Source organism: Atractosteus spatula, chromosome 2 (assembly GCF_055471065.1).
Source record: "Atractosteus spatula isolate fAtrSpa1 chromosome 2, fAtrSpa1.hap1, whole genome shotgun sequence".
In the NCBI taxonomy this organism is placed as follows: Eukaryota; Metazoa; Chordata; class Actinopteri; order Semionotiformes; family Lepisosteidae; genus Atractosteus; species Atractosteus spatula.
The window spans coordinates 19,740,769-19,760,629 of record NC_142707.1 but is presented as its reverse complement, the minus strand read 5'-3'; the positions used below and the strand labels follow the sequence as shown (position 1 = coordinate 19,760,629).

Below are 19,861 nucleotides of genomic sequence, written 5' to 3'. Positions count from 1 at the left end.
AATCCTAAAATGGTAGCTTATAGAATGCGTTTTAAGTCATTATGGATATTTCACTTAATCTTGTTAATGAAAACAGCCACATGTAATGTTTATATGTAATGTTGTATAGAATTTCACAAATGTCACATTTAATGTAATCTGCAGCACACAACTATCCAAATGTTTGCATACTGTAAAAGAAGGACTACAGCCTTACAGGAAACAGAAACAAAGCTCTTAAGTTATTGGCAGACTTTAAGTCATTAAGTGCAATTAAGTGAACTTTAAGTGCAATAGCATTTGTAAGGGTACAACTGAAGTTTTATAGCCTTACTTAATAAATTGCATTATTAAAAAAAGATTTGTGTCAAAACGTATTTAAAAAGGAGGTCCCACTGAGCTTTTGTTTGTTTAATGTGAAGCTTCAGCAAGGGTTTGGGAATTTATGCCTGACAATGGTGTGAGGGCAAAGTACAATGCAGAAGGGACTTTCATTCATGTGAGATGTTAAACCATTTTCATAACTACTGATTATTAATGATATTTTGGCAAAGGGTTGTATGAAGTTCTCTTTTTTTCTCTGTGAAGTGAGAGTCATTATGATTGCCATGCACCCTAAAAGGGCTGAGGCTCCCTACTTAAGATGCATTTTCCATGTTATGGAATCATGTAGGAGATATTTCCTTAGCTTGTTTTAGAATAAATGTCCCAATAGAGACATAAATTAGAAGACACTTTTGCTGTTTTGACAGGAATAATATGATGTTATTAAACAATAGTCTTTGTCTAGGAGAGAAGGAAAATTGCTTCTTCCTTAAACACTCCTGCCCTATTGGCTTTAGGTGTTTAATTAATCCCCCTGAGAGCTACATTACCACTGCTTAGTCAGTTACTGTACCTTTTAATAGCATACAGCCATCATCGCTCCATGGTGAAGCTCCACAAGAGCTTTTGTGCCTGTTCCTTATTGTTTTTCATGATTGCTTTATTGACTGTTTTAGGTCTGCTTTAGGTCAAAAGCTTTTTGCAATTTCAATTTGTCACTGGATGCCATTTTTACTAAATTTCTTGTAACTTGGATATATAAGAAGAAAATCAGATTGGTATGATTTATGTTTATGCAACTAATGCAAGGTTGACAAAGGCAGAAATGTAAGAATAAAATTAAGGTTTTGGGAGTAGATCAATTGTTTGCAGCAGTGCTAAAAAGTTTATCTCAATATTTTGGCTTGACAAATACATTTTTATCCATCCTGTTTGTGTTTAAGCTTTGTAAAGAACATGAGATGCTCTAGGCATGGTGGTGCAGTGCTTTCTGGGAAATTTGGCCCTGGCGTGAGTGTGTGCACACATGTTTGTGCATCTGCCCTGAGATGGACGGGCATCCCATCCGGAGTGTGTGCTTCCTGTTGCTTGCTGGGATAGGCTCCGACTCTCCCGGAACCCTGAATTGGAAGAAGCAGTTAGAAAATGGATGGATGAGACACTCTTGTCTGAAAAGTGCAATTTCATTCCTGCATTTGATAACGAGTACATACATTATATAATATTTCTTAAAACATTGTCTTAGTCTTTTCTTTACAGACATTCTCTTATGTGATTTCAAAATTAGTTCTTTTAAAATTAGTTATAAATGGCAAAAGATGAATGTACCATAGTCACTTAGAATTCATTTGTCTATTTTTCAGTCATTAACACACTGGGGTTTAACAATACCATGCTTAAGTGATGTCTTACACAACGATGTGATTTTTAAAATGCTCATACTGGAATAGTTCAATAAAACTCGCAAAATAGGATGCCATCATGCTGAGATTGCCACAGAGTTCTATAATGTTCTTCATTTAGGACTACATTTAAATCTATTAATTAATAATTAATTTTATTATTCCATTCTTGCCTGTTAGTATTTTATTTTAGTCTTGCATGGTATCTATTAATGGTACAATTCTTCTGAACCTGCACTCTATTTGAACCATTGTATTCTGTCTTACAGCTCAGCTGTCTGCAGCCCCCTCATTCATCTCAGAACAACACTGTGATGGGTGTGACAGCAGGAGGCTGTGTAGACAATCCTAAGTACTACAGCTACATTGCAGTGCTGGCTCTGTTGGCCACCACCATGCTGGTGCAAGTCAGTCACATGGTGAAGCTTACTCTCATGTTGCTCATCACTATAGCAACTGGCGTGGTTAATATTTACAGCTGGAGGGACATCTTTGACCAGTATGACCAAATGCGCTTCAAAACGTACATGTGAGTGGGACCTAACCATGGTTCTTTTCTTCATTGCTAAGGGAAACAAAGAACATTTTACAAAACCTCACTGGTTATTATTGGCTGCAGTGGAAAGATTACACTTAATTCACCTTTTAATTTTGAGTTAAAATTTTCATAACTATGGTACAGTGAATTTTTTTTTATATTTGTTGATTAGATATGGCTTAGTATATCCAACTGTTAGAAAATTGAAAGTCCACTTTCATCTGTTATTATTCTTGATGGACATATTAGGACTTTTTCAAGCCTAAAAGGAATAATAGATTTTTTTTATAGATTTATATATGTAAAGAGTAACATTTTAGATTTGTTATTATTGTGGGATTTGGTCAACCGTATCAAAATATTGTTTTTAGAAGCAGTTTAGTATTAAAACCGATACACGCAGGAAGTACGCAGGAAGTACTAGAACTGCATGTTTCATTGTTTCCTGTATGTACAGTACCTATCTGACAATAGGTGAGATTTAATATCCTACTGTATGACATGGCACATACTTTACAGCCATTTGCATCAGAATGCCTGCTATTGCTACAGGAACAAAAGATACTATAGCATAATTCCAAGCTAAAAATGGGAATTTGAAAGGAACTGTTCTGATCAATTCCAGGTCCTCCCTTGTTCCCTCAAAATATTCCATGACAGTGATGATCTTCATAATGATGCTCAGCTTCTACTACTTTGCCCGTCATGTAAGTACATTTTAATTTTTGCAGTACATAGGCTGCATAAGAGAGAAACAAAGTTTAAATCTGAGTAAAGACAAGCCTCCTGCAGATTTCTCACAATAAAAAATGTAGAATTTAATACACAGGTGCCTCCCCATCCACATACATTTAGAAATAACTTAATACAAATGAGTCTAGAATCCTGTGGGGAGGGAGTGAGAGCTTTTGAAATGCAATAATATATGTTAGTATATTCCTTTTTATTACCATCCTCTGGGAGTGATGAGGGTTAGGATGTTAGAGGCATCTATTCCAGTCAGTCTTCATTTTCAAAGAATTTTGTGAAAATATCTTGATACAGTTGTGCTTAAAGATGGGTAGATTTGCAGTCCTAGATATACCGAGCTTCAAAAGAAATTTGGAACTTTATGCTAGGTGCATTGCCTGCACTTTGAATATCTGCTCCATTTAATATGCTTTTTTTTACAGTCAACAAATGTCCTACTGTATAATTTTAGTGATCAAACAAAATCACAGTTTGGCGTTTATGAAAAACCTTCTTTAGACGCTTACGGACATTCTGGGCAGAATTCTGTTTTATTGATTGTCTCTCTTAGCGTAGCAGTTTCTTTCGTTAAAAGTTCTTGTGAATTAGTAGTGTGGCATGGACAGTCACATGATTATTGTCAAGTTGTTGTCATGAAGAAAGCACAGAATTGGTCCGGAGATCCTGTCCATGCATATATGAATAGTGATGTCCAGTTGGGGTAGGAGTCCACATGTTTCTGTGTGTGGAACTACAGAACAAGATGAGTCAGTCTGGGCATTATATCATTGGTGTTGTCAAGATGGAGCCATTTTAAAATGGCCATGTTTGGGAGTTGGAAGACACAAAGAGTGTCCAATTTATGAGAGCCCTTTCGCACAAAACCTTCCTATACAGATGGCACAGAGAAGTTGACCAGTTCCTAGACTTATTTCCAAGGTGAAATAAGGCTGGCCATAGCCTTGCTGCTACAAAGTAGCATCTGAAATATATAAGGAACCTGCAAAAAACAAGCCTGTTTTCAGGGGATAATAAAGACGTTTGAACAGTATTGTAATAAACTCACTCAGTAATATGTCTGTACAATTTCTCTCCAGCCACTGGTTTTTTTTTCTTCCCCCAGGTGGAGAAGCTGGCTCGCACGCTGTTCCTGTGGAAGATTGATGTTCATGACCAGAAGGAGAAGGTATACGAGATGCGTCGCTGGAATGAAGCTCTTGTAACCAACATGCTGCCTGAACACGTGGCTCGTCACTTTCTAGGCTCTAAGAAACGAGACGAGGTGAGAGACAGAGGGTAGCTCAAAAGAAGCATATAGGAAGAAAATGGTGTGGAATGAGAAAAAATATTACTGGAAGAAATGTACGTATACTACCTGTACTAGAATTTTAAAAAAATCAGATCCAGGGAGAATGTCAGATAACTGAAACCTGTAAAAATATTTTTTTTCTAATAACTCACTGTCTCTGTTTTATATGTAGGAGCTCTACAGCCAATCATATGATGAGATTGGTGTCATGTTTGCATCAATCCCTAATTTCTCTGACTTCTACACTGAAGAGAGCATTAACAATGGAGGAATTGAGTGTTTGCGGTTTCTTAATGAAATCATCTCTGATTTCGACAGTGTGAGTAATCTTTTTAATCTGCAAGCCTTTACTACTGTATAACTAAGGCCTCTTATGTAAGTCAATATTAATTATTTACATTGAAAATATGTGATATAGCTCAATGTGAATTTCAGTTCTTGTTTATCAACAAAGTAAGCCTGTTTTTAAATGAGATCCTGAGTTGCCACATTGCCTTTTAAAATCTTTACAGTTTTAAGTATCATTGTTGTGTCATGTACCATTTAATGTTAAACAAAATACAGTCCAAATGTGGGAGAATATGTGAGTAAGGAAAATGTAACAAGAATGGCTAAGGTACAGTGTATAAAATATTAAGCAAAGGCTTAAGGGCATGATATAATTAACTTGTAGAACTTCATGAAGAATGTTTTCTATGGTTTTGGTTACTTGCTGAATGAAGGTCTGGGAAACATTCAATGCATAGCAATTACAATAAATGCATATATAAAATCATGGCATATATAAACATTATCATCATTCTGCCTTAGTAGCCTTTAACAGAGGATACTTTGTGGGGACATGATTCAAGTTTACAACATCTTGATAGAAACTGACAAGATCAATACAGAGTTATAGTAAGCTAAAAATGAAGCAGAGACTCGTGACTAAATTGATAAAATCAACTGAGTTTATCTGTAATTCTTTACATTGCCCTACAGCTCCTCGATGAACCTCAGTTTCGATGCATTACGAAAATCAAAACCATTGGCAGCACATACATGGCAGCCTCTGGTGTCACTCCAGACATAAACACCAATGGATTCAACAATAGTCTGAAGGTAAGGCCTTTAACTTGCGACTTGCAGTACAAACCTACAGTATATGTCAGTTTTCAGTGAAATGTGAATATTTGTTGAAACGCAAAGAAGAACAGAAAATAATATTTTTTTTCCTTGAATTAGTTTATCTGTCTGTACAGTCAGGCTTGACTAGTGTGTCACAATATATCCAAAGAATATATAATATAATTGTATATTCACTAGGAGTAACAAAACCCAAGAATTAAGTGTACTGAAAGGATTATGGAGTGTTTTAGTCGAATTTGGCTTGCCTGAGGGCTAACCTCCTGGCCACAGTACGAAGAGGCTAGGACCCCAGCCTCCATGCAGAGGAGGATTGACCAAGGGGCAGCTGCAGAGGTGGAGGTGGGGTGCAAAAAGATGTACTGTATGTGAGGGAGAGAATGGGATAGTGTACTGTATTTATAATGTTTTATGAGAGGAAATGACATCAGGAGTGATTGTGAATTACTGACAGCTGAGTCTGATTGAACTTGGCTGTTGTCATCCCTCCTGAAATTCATTATAAAATCCATTACTTAAAGTTGAATAAGAAATGAAAGAGAATGCACTGACAAACACTTAAATGGCAGTGTTTGTGGGGTGTTCATCCATGGTCCTTGACCATACACGGATGATAGATGTCCATGCCATGGCAACTGTGCCGTTCTCTGTTTTTCTTTTCTGTCGCCAGAAAGAGGAGTTATCAGACAAGGAGCGATGGCAGCACCTGGCAGATCTGGCTGACTTTGCCCTGGCCATGAAGGTCACCCTAATGAACATCAACTACCAGTCCTTCAACAACTTCATGCTGCGTATCGGTTAGTGTCTGATGCCGCATCACTGGAAGAACCTCATGAACCTCAAGTATAGGCTTGTCACCCTCTTTTGTTAAAAAATACTCTGTAGTGCTTAAAGAGATTGAGCATCTTACCACAATGCACAATGCTGCCATAATGATGGTGTACAACAGCTCTTTCAGTCAGAAATGACTTTTCTTTCCATTCTGAAAAGTCACACAAAGCTCACCAAAGTGCTTGCTTCAGAAGGCTTTGTTTGCTTAATTGCCTGCATTTTAGAGAACCTTAGGGGAAAATGATACCTTGCATGAAAAGTGTTTTTTGTCAAAAATCTAGTCATTGCTTGCAAACATAGTATCTCCATCTATAAAGGATAAAAGTTTAGGTATCAAATGACAGAATGCCATTCAGCCCATCTTCCTCATGTGGTTGCTTCTAGCTCAGTGATCCAAACATTTCATCCAGTAGTTTCTTGGAAGTAAAATTCATATTTTAAGATATGTTGTTGTAGTGTTGAAATGCCTTAATGAAAGGCCTCTGTGTGTGCTGTCATGCTTAGGTTTGAATAAGGGTGCAGTGCTGGCAGGAGTGATAGGAGCACGGAAACCTCACTATGACATCTGGGGCAACACTGTGAATGTGGCCAGCCGAATGGAGTCTACTGGAGTGATGGGCAACATTCAGGTATACAGGGACAGTAGAATTTTCAAAAGTTTGTAACCAGTCAATATACAGTAAAGACATCATTAGTAAAAGACAACAGATGTGTGGATCCAAAGGAAATTAGATTTTGGAGCTTGATCAATAATCTATCATACTGAAAGTAAGGATTTAGAGAAATTTCAGCAATTCTTATAGCATGTGAAAGGGCATAATATGGAATACTGTTGACATAATCTATACGTAATCCATCTGATTATTGTCTCGAGCTGGGATACACTGTGCCTCTGCTACTATACTGTATATGACACTACCTAGTGGTGAGTCTGTAGTCACTACCAGTATAAGAAAGCCATATTCATTTACCACCAGAACTCATCCATTACAATTGTTAAAGAGGTAGCTTCTTGTGCAAGCTGCATAGATTAACTGAAAATGTAGTGTTGAAAAAGAGCAAGCCTGGCTTGTTGGTGTTGCAAGAAATGGATAACATCCCACATACAGCAGATTGAAATTAGGTACTGGTGTTTGGAGGGTTAATTGAAAAGTCCAGAATTACACTTGAAACATTGAAAAATTGGACTAGAACAGTACAGTAGCTCTGATGCATGTTGGCTTCAAATAACAAGGATATTATTCTCAAACTATAAGGTGCCTGAATGTCTTTTCTCTGTCTCTCCCCAGGTTGTGGAGGATTCCTATACAATCCTAAAGGAGTACGGGTTTCGATTTGTGCGACGCGGGCCTATCTACGTGAAGGGCAAAGGGGAGCTGCTGACCTTTTTTCTCAAAGGCAGGGAGAAGCAGGGCTCCTTCATCAATGGCTCCTCAGTCACCTTGCCACACCAGGTGGTGGACAGTTCATGACAGAAATACACTAAGCCATGCAAGACTGATGGACACCAGGGATCAAGCCTTAAAGGCAAACTGCAGGACCCACTTCTCTGACTACCTACATTCTTTTTTTAAGAAAAGGAAAATTCTATTGAAAAATGATGAAAAAACTGAGAAACCAGCTGAAAAATTGAGATTAGACCTTCTTCACCTTGAATCATACACCAGGATTTCTTTTTCTCGATATATTTTTTCCTCGTTCATTCACAGATGATAACTCGAAGTCAGACATACAGATGAACCTCAGACATTCAGAGCCCTCTCGTGACCCAGCTGATCAGTCAAAAATGTTTTATTTCTAGAACGGAATAAAAAGACTATCTGGTTTCCTCACAGGACTAGGGCTGCTGTGGAAATTTTTGATGTTTTAAAAGGACATAGGCAAATGCTGATTAGTCTGCAGCCCCAGTCGCAATACATTGCTTTTGGTCAAGGGCGAAAAACCTTATTTTCACGTGGAACACTGGATTATATAAACCAGGTCAAGGACTGCTTTCAGCATTTTCTCCTAGACTCTTTACCAACCGCCTCTGTGTATTCTCAAAGCCTTAGCAGAATTGCTAATTCTTTGTCCCTAAACATCCTCATCTTCTTTCCAATTTAATTTTAATATCATTCATTTTTAACACCAAATGCATTTATTTCCAGAAAGTGGTTCTTAGTTCATAATTCAGATTCCATGATTTGTTTAGTGGAACAAAGAGAAAACTAGTATATTTGCACAATCCTAGTCCACATGTAAAATGTCCGTACGTTCGATTTTGCTTTATTGTAAGCCTGGTCATTCCATATTCCAGTAAACAGTGTTAGTTTTCTCTAAGCTGTTTTACTTAAAATGTATTAGATTGCTGGAGTAAACTAGCTATTTTTGGTCAATAATAATTGAAAGCCTTTCTATTGCATCTGACTATTGCCATTACTGATATAGCTTTTTCTAGACAAAAACATCCCTGCTGTTGTCTTTCCTACCTGGCTGCTTATTTTCTTCATACTTCCTAGGCCCAGTTAAACCTCTTTCACTTGTAAGAACTGGCTGGCATTCCATTTAAGCCCCAGACCTTGTTTCTTGTAATTGTTCTCTTGCAGTTTATTCTTCTCTAGGAGTGACTGAAAGTGGGATATTGAAATCTCCAGGTCTCCCTCAGTACAACAATGTCTCCTCTTATGCTACATTTTCTATACCAACTATACAGTACATGCTCTTTTTATGCAAGCAGTAAAACTATGAAAAACAGGAGGGATTCAGGACCAATGCAGAGTATGAATAACTAAAGCTTGCATAAAATTGATAATTATGTAAATCAGGTTTCAGTTTACTGAATTATTATCAGTTTTGACTAGAAAGACAATGTAGAAAAGAACATTTATTTTGGGAAAGCTCCTACTTTGATCAAAGACAAAATTAAAAATATAGTAATTGTTTTCTACAAATCTGAGGTTGCAATATCAAACCAAGGGGCCAGATATTCAAGAGCTTTGATTATTACAAGATTTGAGATTCTCTTATGTTCTTTACAAGTTAATCTTTGGAAAGTTGGAAAATGTTTCAAATATGAATTGCAGTTGGAAAGTATTTACAAATCCTTTGATTTCTTTAATGTTTTTTTTAATTCATACTCAATTCATTTCATATGTTTGAAGCATTTTGTTTTCCAAGCACTATTTAAAGACCTTGACTAAGTGGGTAACTGTTTACGATAGGAGTACAAATGTTTTGGCAACAAGAGAGAAAAATAATTATAATTGGCAAAACAAAATGTTCAGACAGGGTAAATGGGCTTTGTATAACATTCCTTCAAAGTGCACAAGAGCTGAGTATAAATTTGAAGAAAAAAGCATGTAGAAAACACAGCAACATTTTAACATACTTTACTTTAGGCATTATAAATCTGATGTCCTGCTGCAGCATTGCTTATCAGTTATGAAAATAACACCTTTAGTTAACATAACAGCTGAATATTTGTCTCTTTTTTGTTACTGACAGCCAATGTGAAGTTTAACAGAATCTGATTTTTTTCTGCTGCAGCATGTTTTTTTCGTAGCTCTTTAGAATTGTGCACTAGACATTAGAACTGTGGCTTCTAGAACTTTGCGTATGCCCAATATTATATGCCAGGTTCCTAATGTGATGCTCAAATATTCCAGGTTATGATGTAACTCGTATAAAATATGGGCACGGAGAACCGATTAGCGCTCTTGACAAGAGGCTTGTAGGATCTTAGGTGGGACATTGCTGCTGTTCCCTTGAGCAAAGTACTTGACTCAGGTTACCCCATTAAGTACCCTGGTATATAAATTGATCTCCAGATCCTCATCATAAATGAAACTGTCTTCTCAAGTAATGTTTATGAGTAAATAAAGAATTAAATAAACCCTTTTTTTTCTAAATCTGCCCTGGCTAACATAACCACAAATCAGCTGCATTTAACTGGTCAACTTACAAGATACGTAAATCACTCCAACCTCCACATTTCGAGAGCTACTTACTCTTCTCTCCCTTACTCCCTTACATTACTATGCATCTCCATAAACTAGTTTATTTTGAAATGCTTTATATTGATAGTTTGATGGCTAATTGCTTTCACATAGCATACTGTATGTATTGAGTCTGAAACATGGTTATTGGAATCTTAACTCACCAATTGGTTACAATCTGATTTACAATATCAGTGTCAGGGATGCATTGGTGAGCTGAAATGCAGTCCCTATTAGGTGAACAAAAACAATTGTTGCCTTTAGCAGATAGAGAACATTCTCCCCCCCCCCCCAATACTTTAACTTAATTTACGTAATTTGCATTTTGTCTCCCTCTCCCTGTAAGAAAATATGAAAGCCCTAAATGCTGACTGAGGCAATAAAATTTGGCATAACAAGTACAAATGTTGCAAATGATTTTATGTTTTGCTTGTAAATCCAGACAGTAATTTCTCAGATGTGGAAATATGAGCTGACAGTTTCATTTACAGTTGTGCACCTTATGGAGTTGCAGACATAAGTATTGTTACCCTCTGTCAGTTTGTCAGGTTGAGTCAGTGTCCAGATAACTTTGAAAATATACAAAGAATGAATAAATATAGTGATAACAAACAATTATTAAACTAAACATATTAGTATGAAAATGTCAAAATTTGCTTTTTAACACCTTTCATTTAAGATAAGATAAGATTTTATTGTCCCCTGAGGGAATTTTTTTTATGGACACCCAGCAGTCCATATTTAGACGGTAATTAAGAATTGTTTTGGTTCAAATCCATTCAGATTTTGAAACTTTTTGTAACATTATGAATCTTACTATTATTCTTCCCAGAACTGCAAATCAGCACTAATTTTTATCATCAAGCAAAAATTAAGTCTGCAGGATCTTTGAATATCTGGCCCATTGTAATGTGTGCTAAACCAATGTTTTAAACAGTAGAATATAAAATAGACTCCAGAATAAAATGACATTGGTGACACATATTGGTCATGCGGACATAAACAAGTGGTTCTTAAGTGTTTTGTGCTTAATAATTACCCTTCAGTTAGATTTATGTTGCTTATATAATGTAAAAATAATAAATAATGTGAAGATATCACACCAAAACTGGAAACAGAATTAAACGACAGGAGTATTAAATTTTATTTTTCATTCATGTAGGCCAAAGAATGACTGCTTAATAAAAATAATAAAGCTAAACTGTAAACAATAAATGTTAAGGCAGTTCAGATTATAACACCTTCAATTGGTCCTGGATCCCTTCTGAGGTTTAAAAAGGTTCAGATCCAAACTTTGAACAAGAAACACTGTCAATCTGCACTGGTCTGTGTGCTAATTCTTGTCACTGCTTCTGCTCCTCTTTATATTACATATTATATATATATATTTAAGAACAAGAAGAAAGTTTTATTAAAAGTTCTGATTTGAAATTTGTGCTTTTTCTTTCCATACACAGCTATTGTTTTTTCACCAATAACAATTCTGTTGTTCAAAAGCTACATTTTTTGGAATCTTAAGCTGAAAAACACATTTTCCCAAATGGTCGCAATTGTGAACATAATTAGATTTCACAAAACAATTTACTGCTTGATGTGGTCAACAATCAAGGTTGTTTGCAAAGACCTGCAGGATCCTTTAGTTAGTGTTCCATTTTAATTATTTGGATCAGAAAGCATATCCTTTAATTAGTCATTTGTTTTTTAACACATCACAGACAAAGTTAGAATTTAATCAGTTGCTCATTGAAAAGTGGCCTCGAGGAGTGGAGTTGCATACGTTTGGGTTGAATTAAAAAGATCAAACTAAATGATAAACATTTAAAAGGCAGATCTCATAGTTTCAAGATTTGCTTTTCTACACATTTGGCTTATTGGTTAAGGGTAGGGGAGAATGTGTGGTCCAGGGCTGTTAGCAAAACACATTAACCTGTATGTTCACCCAAGCTCTTGCAGATTTGTGGTGGTGTTGGTGAGGCAGGTGGCACAGCACTGAACCTCCAGTACAGCTGCATTGCCTGTGACATGTTAAAACCCGATTGGCTCTGCTGAGCAGGTGGGAGGACTCTGCCTTCGTCATCTTCTCCTTTGTGAAATCACAGGGGTCATAGCCCTCACTACTCTACACTACTACTACTCAAAACGCCACTGGTGATTGCAAAAATTGGTTGGGCCTTAAAACTATTGAAGGTTTTACCTTGTTTTATCTTGTTCCATTATTCCTCATGTTATTAGTTATTATGAACTTTTTTGTGTTTAAAAACATTTTCCAAATAGTTTTCAAACTTATGTGTCATGTGGGCAGTTCAGGGGAAAAAATAACATTGAAGGTTTAAACATTGACATTTCGAAGGAGACCACAATGTGCAGAACATATGTAAAGAACAGTTATATAATTTTTTCACAAACCATTTAAAATATCTTAAGTTGATCTGTCTATAAAGTTAAAAAACAGGTTAATATTGCAGTTGGGTAAAATGTTGATCCACCATTTGCAGCTGATCTTCTACAGACGCCAGTCACTGCCTTCTGAGTTGAAATCAACAGTTTTTAATATCTGTTGAGTTCTGGAGAACCTTGGGAATATGGCTTGCTCTGCAAGACTTCTTTTTTTTTTCCAAAATACAACCACATGTATTGCTACTTTTTTCCAGAGCATCTCCCGATGCTTTATTCTGTTAAATAAAGCTTTTTGTTTCACACTTTAAAAATCATTTTTATAGGTTTTCTCTTCTGGTGCTCTTACTATGCCCAACTATTGTGAGACGTTTACTGATGTCACAGCATTTTCAAAGCTTGTGATGACATAATTTGAAATGAAAATATGCAAGTTATTTCACTGTAAATTCAGTCTGTGCTTAGTGAATTTCACCACCTTTCTCTTGAATGCCCGCAGTGAATAAACACTGTTGGAGTTCTAACTCCATTAGAACAGCTTAGAATTGTCTTCAAAAAGTTGTCATGACTGTAGACCTGGAGAATATTTGCTCTGGCCAGCTATGTCTAATGTTTAAAGTATAATGTATAACTTTGGAGCTGCTTCTGTATGGTATGGGATATCAGCAGAACATTCATCAGTTTCAGTAAAATCTAACAGTGAAAATAGATATGCGCAACCTTGAAGGCTTTTCAGAAATTTCTCTTGTTTTGGTTTCAGTATTCATGAACTCCACACCCTGTTTTTTTTCCCCAAAACATATTGCAAATTCTTCTTTCCAGGTGATGCATTGTGCTTTTGTTGTTCCATTCTGAGAGGACTAAAATGTTGGGCTGGATATTAAAAACCTCATTAACAAAAGGTTCATATGTCACAAGAAAGGGTCAGAGCCAAAGATAAAGGGCATACTATAAAATTCCATATTCACCAACCGCTGAAAGACATGCCTTAAAGCTGATTAAAATGATTAAAACAAATGTCTTAAAAATAAGACTGTTCACTAACATCCTCTAAATATTCACAATTCAACCAATGTATACAAATGGTGTAGAAAGATCGCACTAATGAGGGTAATGATATGCACATGAGATTCATTAAACCTTCTCAGCCTTGAGGCTCCTTAGAATAAAACGTTGGGTATGAGAAACAATTGTATGTTCTCCATGCTTAGATTATGTCAATTCACACCAAATTAACATTTTTAAAATCAAACATTTATTTTGAACATTTCCGTACTGAAGGTACAGAGACTATGAAGCTTACAAACAATATAAATGAGCAGGATAAGCACAATGATGAAGAATAAAGTATCTGGGTCAAGGTTAATGCACTCTGTAAATTGTTTTCTGGCAAAGCCACCCATTGCATTCCACTGCAGCAATTTCTACATCATTATACCAATCTAAAATTTTGTGTTAATATATAATCCACCACTCTTCATTTTCTGAACTTAAGCCTCTACTTACCACCAGAGACTGAAAACGTCAGTATATTACACTCCCATACTACCCAGACATACTAAAAACTCTCCTCTATTCTGAAAACAATGCCAATCTCAAGGTTCCACAGGATTTTTCTTTACAAAGCAACATGACTAACCTACAATAATTAACCCATAATATGCAGCTTTTTTCATTGACGGTGATCTGACCTTTTATTATTAGTTTCATTATTACGTGCACCTGTCTTCTGTTTAACCCGTCACTATATAAGTCATGTGCCTCCTAAGCTCTTGGCTCAGCATTGGAAGACGGACGCCTGGAAGCCCACCTACCAGCGGGTCCAGGAGAGACCCGACGACATAGGTTTCATCACGGCGTCCGGACCATCTGAGTCCAGGGCTCAGAGCGTCTGGCCTCGTCATCCTGTTTCAACTTCCCTGTTCCTGTTCTGGTTCCGTCACGTTCCTGTTTTTAACTGTCTTGGATTGATCCCCCAGCTACCTGGACTTTGGATTGCACCCCGTTTTTTCCCTTTTGGACTCTTACTGGACCGGATCATCGTCGGCACCGCCCCCTGTCTGTCCTCCCATCCATTCACCTCCTTTATTTCCCCGTAGCCCTTCTCCAGTCTCTTCCACATTATACCGTCTGCATAGGGTCCTAAATATGCACTACACGACTTCCGTTACAGCATTGATAGTGTGTTTACCAAGACCAAGAATGCCCCTCAACATAACCCCAAACCCAGAATTCCCACACTCAGAGCCGTGATAGGCTCTGGCTTTCCTGCATCCCTGTATTGGATAAAGCACTTAGAACATGGGTGGATAGCTGGTGCTGGAAAAAAAATGTCTCCAAATGTATATGGGTAAAATGCCAACAGAACCTTAATTATTATTACCAAATTTGTATGAATTAGTATGAATAGGCCACTAGATCCTGATTCCAGAAATAACTCTGTCCAGTGAGCATAACAGGTCCAGAAGTGGTGGTGTCCTTGACTGGGAAGTCACCATGATGAATGGCTGCCCATATCTCCATGTCATTGAATGCTGGTCCTTGACTAGAGTATGAGACATAGAAGAGATCCAATAATCTTCTCACTCTGTTAGAAGTGCTGTCTTTGTTGTCTGTATTTTTTTTCTAATAGTGGATAGTGTGTGCTCACATACAGTATAGTTTTGACTGTTTTATCAGTACCTTGAAAGTGATGTGAAGAAGGACTGTCTGGAATTCTATGTGTCAACCACTTCCAAGGAAACATCCAGGGACTCAGATGCACCCTTGTACAAGAGAAGAATTTGTTGCCTTCAAGCTTGTCAGAAAACCTAATTTGCAGAATGTGACAATTCTGTGTTTATTGTGTTTATTGTTGGAGGGGGTGATTGCATGCTTTATTAAGTGGGTTTTTCTAATTGAATTTGATTTTGTTCTTGTTTTTACTTCATGGTCCTAAATAACTGAAAACAATACCAACAATGTTCTTTTATGAGTGCATTCATACATCTTTTGGCAGCTCACCTCATCCCATATTTTCATCACATTACTTAATGGCGTTTTGAAAAATGTGTTGTTTTGCACCTTAACATTTGTAAAACGATGCATAAAAAAACTTAATTTATAGGTAGAGACACAAAATCCAAATAGCATGCCTTGAGAAAAGTGGCTTAGGAGAAGGGTAACAAATTTCCAGTTCTTAAACACAATGTTTAGTGAAGAAAGCTACTGTAGTATGAAGCACAATATAAGATTATTTTGAGATTAGGCTGTTATAATGGATAGCATGTAGAACTGCACACACTGGCAGTACTCTTGATGAGCCTGTAATGCTACTCTTTTCTCTATCTCTATCAGGTTGAGCTGCTAGAGAACCCTCTGTGCAGACTCCTCTACAGCTATACAATGTTTTTCCAGACCTGCTGCTTTTGTCCATCTCTGAATCACTGTTAATGGACAGATTGAAGAAAGGAAATGTGCACAACTTTTCATGATATTGCAGTATCCAGATATTTTTCAAATCTGTTAAATCTTTAAAAAAAACAAGAATTTGTAATGAGGTAGCCACTTAATCAAATGTGGTTTTTCTTTAGTACATTTGTTTGTCTAACATTGCCCTCTTGTGCTTAGAAAAATATTTACAATCATCATTTGTAGACAGTAAGATTTTATATTATTATTGTAACATATCCTGAGATGCACTCGTGGTAAAATGACAACGTTTTTAGATTACTTTTATGAAAACGACCAGGATAATCCACATCCAATGGTATAATGGTTTGTCATCCAGATACAGTATGAGTGGGTCACAATTGGTGAGTTTAACCCATTATCAGAGGATTCTCCACATAATTTTGTGATTATTAGTGAGCTGCCCAGGTCAAAATGACTTTTACACAGGTTTGTCAAAATCTGCCTGTCAGTGAAGTAAGTGATACAAATACCATAACCCTGTTGAGTCTTAATTACACATCTTCAATGAGACATCTGAAAAACATTTAAGCTTGTGGCAACTTCTACATACGTATCGTAATATTAAAAATTTTATAAGCTGGAGCTGAGTCACTAATATCATAGTCTGTGTTGTTTCACAAAATTCCAAGTTGAAACTGAGTCCTGACCACCAAAGTCATTTTCCAAGCAAATTGATTCAAGTCCAGGTCATTGCAATTTCAAGTTAAATCTGAACTTGAAATCTGTGTTAGAATTCTGGAGCCAACATTCAATTCCCATCTGAATTTTGTTGCTATTTGCAAATTGTTGAACGGATGCTTCTTTAACGGACCAAAGAGTTCGGAATCACTGGGTGACTGGACAAGGTTATGAGGTGGGTATTCTAGGACCTCTATCAATATTGTAATGAAAACTCATAGGTGCTGCTGGCAATGTTTAGTCTGGCAATATACGTAACACAGCAACATAGCACCCTAAGGCAGTGAGCCAGGCCATTTTTGAAAGAAGGCTTTCTGCAATCAGTGCACTGTGTGAAGCACTCAGCATTTGACCACATTTGCACAAGTCCACCAGTCTTTAAGCTGACACTCGACAATATCACAAATAGAAGGAATTCTCTTTTGGGCTCCAATGAAGCAGATTACTGTGTAAAAATGCTCTATTTATTTGCATCCATAGGCTGAAATGATTTCTGACTATGACAGAATGTGTTGATTTGTTAATGTTAAAGTTGTAAATATTGTTACATTTACAGTGACTACTGAAGTGCCTTGAAGAATCTAGATACAATGGATGACACCTGGCTACTTTTAGCACTTCCAGGTCTTGGGAGCTTCAAAGCAAGGAAATGTTTGCTGAGATTAACTGGTGTGAGATTCAGTGACCAAAGCAATTGTAAAGCTTACTTTAGTTAATTAAGTTCTTGGTAAATCATTAAGGGTATCATCAACTGCCTAGGAACACTGCATAAAACAGGCAGGTACAGAGCCTAAAAAAGAGACAGCAAGAGACAGAAAAACAGAAGACAAGAGCTTCTTGTCAAGATCATCCAGAAATACCATGTCGGAGTTAAGTATTTGTAAGTAATCTTGTTTAAAGCAATGCCCATTCTGTTGTTCTGTTTTTCTATGTAAAGAATCCCTGGGTTAAAAAAGGCCTCTCCTGGTTTATTGGATGCATTTTTGGAATAGGGAGATAGATAAGATAAGATCACTTTATTGGCCATATACTGTACAATTTCTTGCATTAGGAATTTGTCTTTTCATATACCCCAGCTTGCTCTCCATGAGACACACAGGCACACAGACAGGGAGAGAGAAGCTTGGAGTCAGAGCGCAGGGTCAGCCATTTATACGGCACCACCGGAGCAGCTGGGATTAAGGGCCTTGCTCAGGGGCTCAATGGAGTAGGATTCCTCTGCCAGCCACATGATTTCAACTGGCAACCTTCCAGCCACAGGCACAGATCCTTAGCCACAGAGCCACCGCTCCGCCCGGTTCCCATTCATGTTGTAAAGGGGTTTACAGAGAGAGCTAATTAACTTTAGGTCGTGTTCTGTTGTTTTAGGAGGCAGGTTAATCTCTCTTGTTGGCCTGTATAGGTGTTATAGACCATTTGAATACTTTCTGGTAGGTCAGGACATACAATAAGCCTCTGGAATTCCTTGTTTGTAAATTTGTAAATAGTGTAACTTACTGTATATGTTGAATGTTTGTTGTGTGTTGTTTAGTGTCTGTATTGTTATTGCTAATAAATATTTGTTTAACCCAGTGTGCCTGAATTATTACTCTTTTTTTACCAAAGCAGAATATACAGTAAATAAATATAATTGTTTTCTTCAGTATGTTACTTGTAAAATGAATTACATTAAACAAATAATGAGTATAAAGGAAGGTAGGTGCCTCGCAGTGCTGGGGCCTTACGTTTAATTCTTTAACTGGGGTGCTATCAGTGTGGAGTTTGTATGTTGTCCCCATGTTCACCTGTGTATCCTCCAGGCACTCTGGCTTCTTCCCACAGTCCTAAGACATACTGGTAGGTTAATTGGTTTCTGGGAAAACTGGCCTTGTGTGTCTGCCCTGCGATGGCCTGAGATCCAGTCCAGGGTGTGCCCTGCTTTGTGACCGTAGCTTACTGAGATTTTGTTCTATTTTTACTTCATGGTCCTAAATAACTGAAAACAATACCAACAATTTTCTTTTATGAGTGCATTCATACATCTTTTGGTAGCTCACCTCATCGCATATTTTCATCACGTTACTTAATGGCATTTTGAAAAATGTGTTGTTTTGCACCTTAACATTTGTAAAACGATGTATAAAAAAATTAATTTATAGGTAGAGACACAAAATCCAAATAGCAAGCCTTGAGAAAAGTCGCTTTGAAGAAGGGTAACAAATTTCCAGTTCTTAAAAAACAAAGTTTAGTGAAGATAGCTAGCATGAAGCACAACATAAGATTATTATTAGCTTGCTGAGATAGACTTAATAGAAGTGGTTAGAAAATGGATGGATGAATATAAAATACAACCATATTAAGTACAACTACCCTGCATTCAATTTGGGTTTTTTTTCGAAAGAGGCTATGACTGAAAAAAAAGACAATTAAAGTGATTTAAACTTTTCTTATTAGTTGATCTCAGTACTATAGATGTATTCTTGTTTTCTGACACAGTGTCAGGATCATTACTTGATAATGAAATGGCTTTTGAAAATTGGAAAATTGGACTCGTACTGTATATTCAGCCAAAAAGGTTTTCATTTTATGTTCTGTTACCAGGAAACCAACACAATTTTAACAGGTTCTTTGTTGTTATAAGTAATATGCGGCATGTTAAAATGAGTTTAAGGGGATGAACAAAGTAGCACATAACCTTATGAAGCAGCATTTTCCAATTATGCCTTTTTCACTTGAGACCTTCTGATTAAACTTGACTTCCATTTTATCATGAAAGATACATTTACTACAGTTGGAAAATATTACATAAGAATACATTTAATGTTACATAAGAATACAAGGTTTAACTTTGTCCAGCATTACTGCACACTTTCAAAAAAGTTGTATGTTTTTTTTCAGTAGTTAAAATAGCCATCGGTAAGACAGACAATCTAGATTTGAACTTCAGATGACAGATACAGTATTGTTTGTACTAGCATGATTTGAAAAAATCATGGAACTCTTCAGTAGAACCATGGAAAATCATGGAACTCTTACAGTTCACAATATTTGCAGAAATCCTTAATTTGTGAAGAGTTCTGTAATTCCAATACTTGTTCACCACTTTCCAGTCAACAGTCCCACTTGGAAGTTTTTAATTCCATGC

The 19,861-nt window shown here is 36.7% G+C and overlaps 1 protein-coding gene across 2 annotated transcripts in view; it reads left to right on the top strand.

Moving 5' to 3' along the window:
• Window positions 1-7,864, top strand: part of adcy3a (adenylate cyclase 3a) — a 58,141-nt gene extending 50,277 nt beyond the window's left edge. For both annotated transcript variants that reach the window (XM_088909597.1, XM_088909596.1), the window contains exons 13-20: window positions 1,976-2,235; window positions 2,870-2,951; window positions 4,097-4,255; window positions 4,455-4,601; window positions 5,264-5,383; window positions 6,078-6,204; window positions 6,743-6,867; window positions 7,528-7,864. In XM_088909597.1, the coding sequence (XP_088765723.1) occupies window positions 1,976-2,235; window positions 2,870-2,951; window positions 4,097-4,255; window positions 4,455-4,601; window positions 5,264-5,383; window positions 6,078-6,204; window positions 6,743-6,867; window positions 7,528-7,710 (1,203 nt within the window). In that variant the 3' untranslated portion in view covers window positions 7,711-7,864. The remainder of the gene's footprint in view (window positions 1-1,975; window positions 2,236-2,869; window positions 2,952-4,096; window positions 4,256-4,454; window positions 4,602-5,263; window positions 5,384-6,077; window positions 6,205-6,742; window positions 6,868-7,527) is intronic.
• The last annotated feature ends 11,997 nt before the right edge of the window (window positions 7,865-19,861 follow it).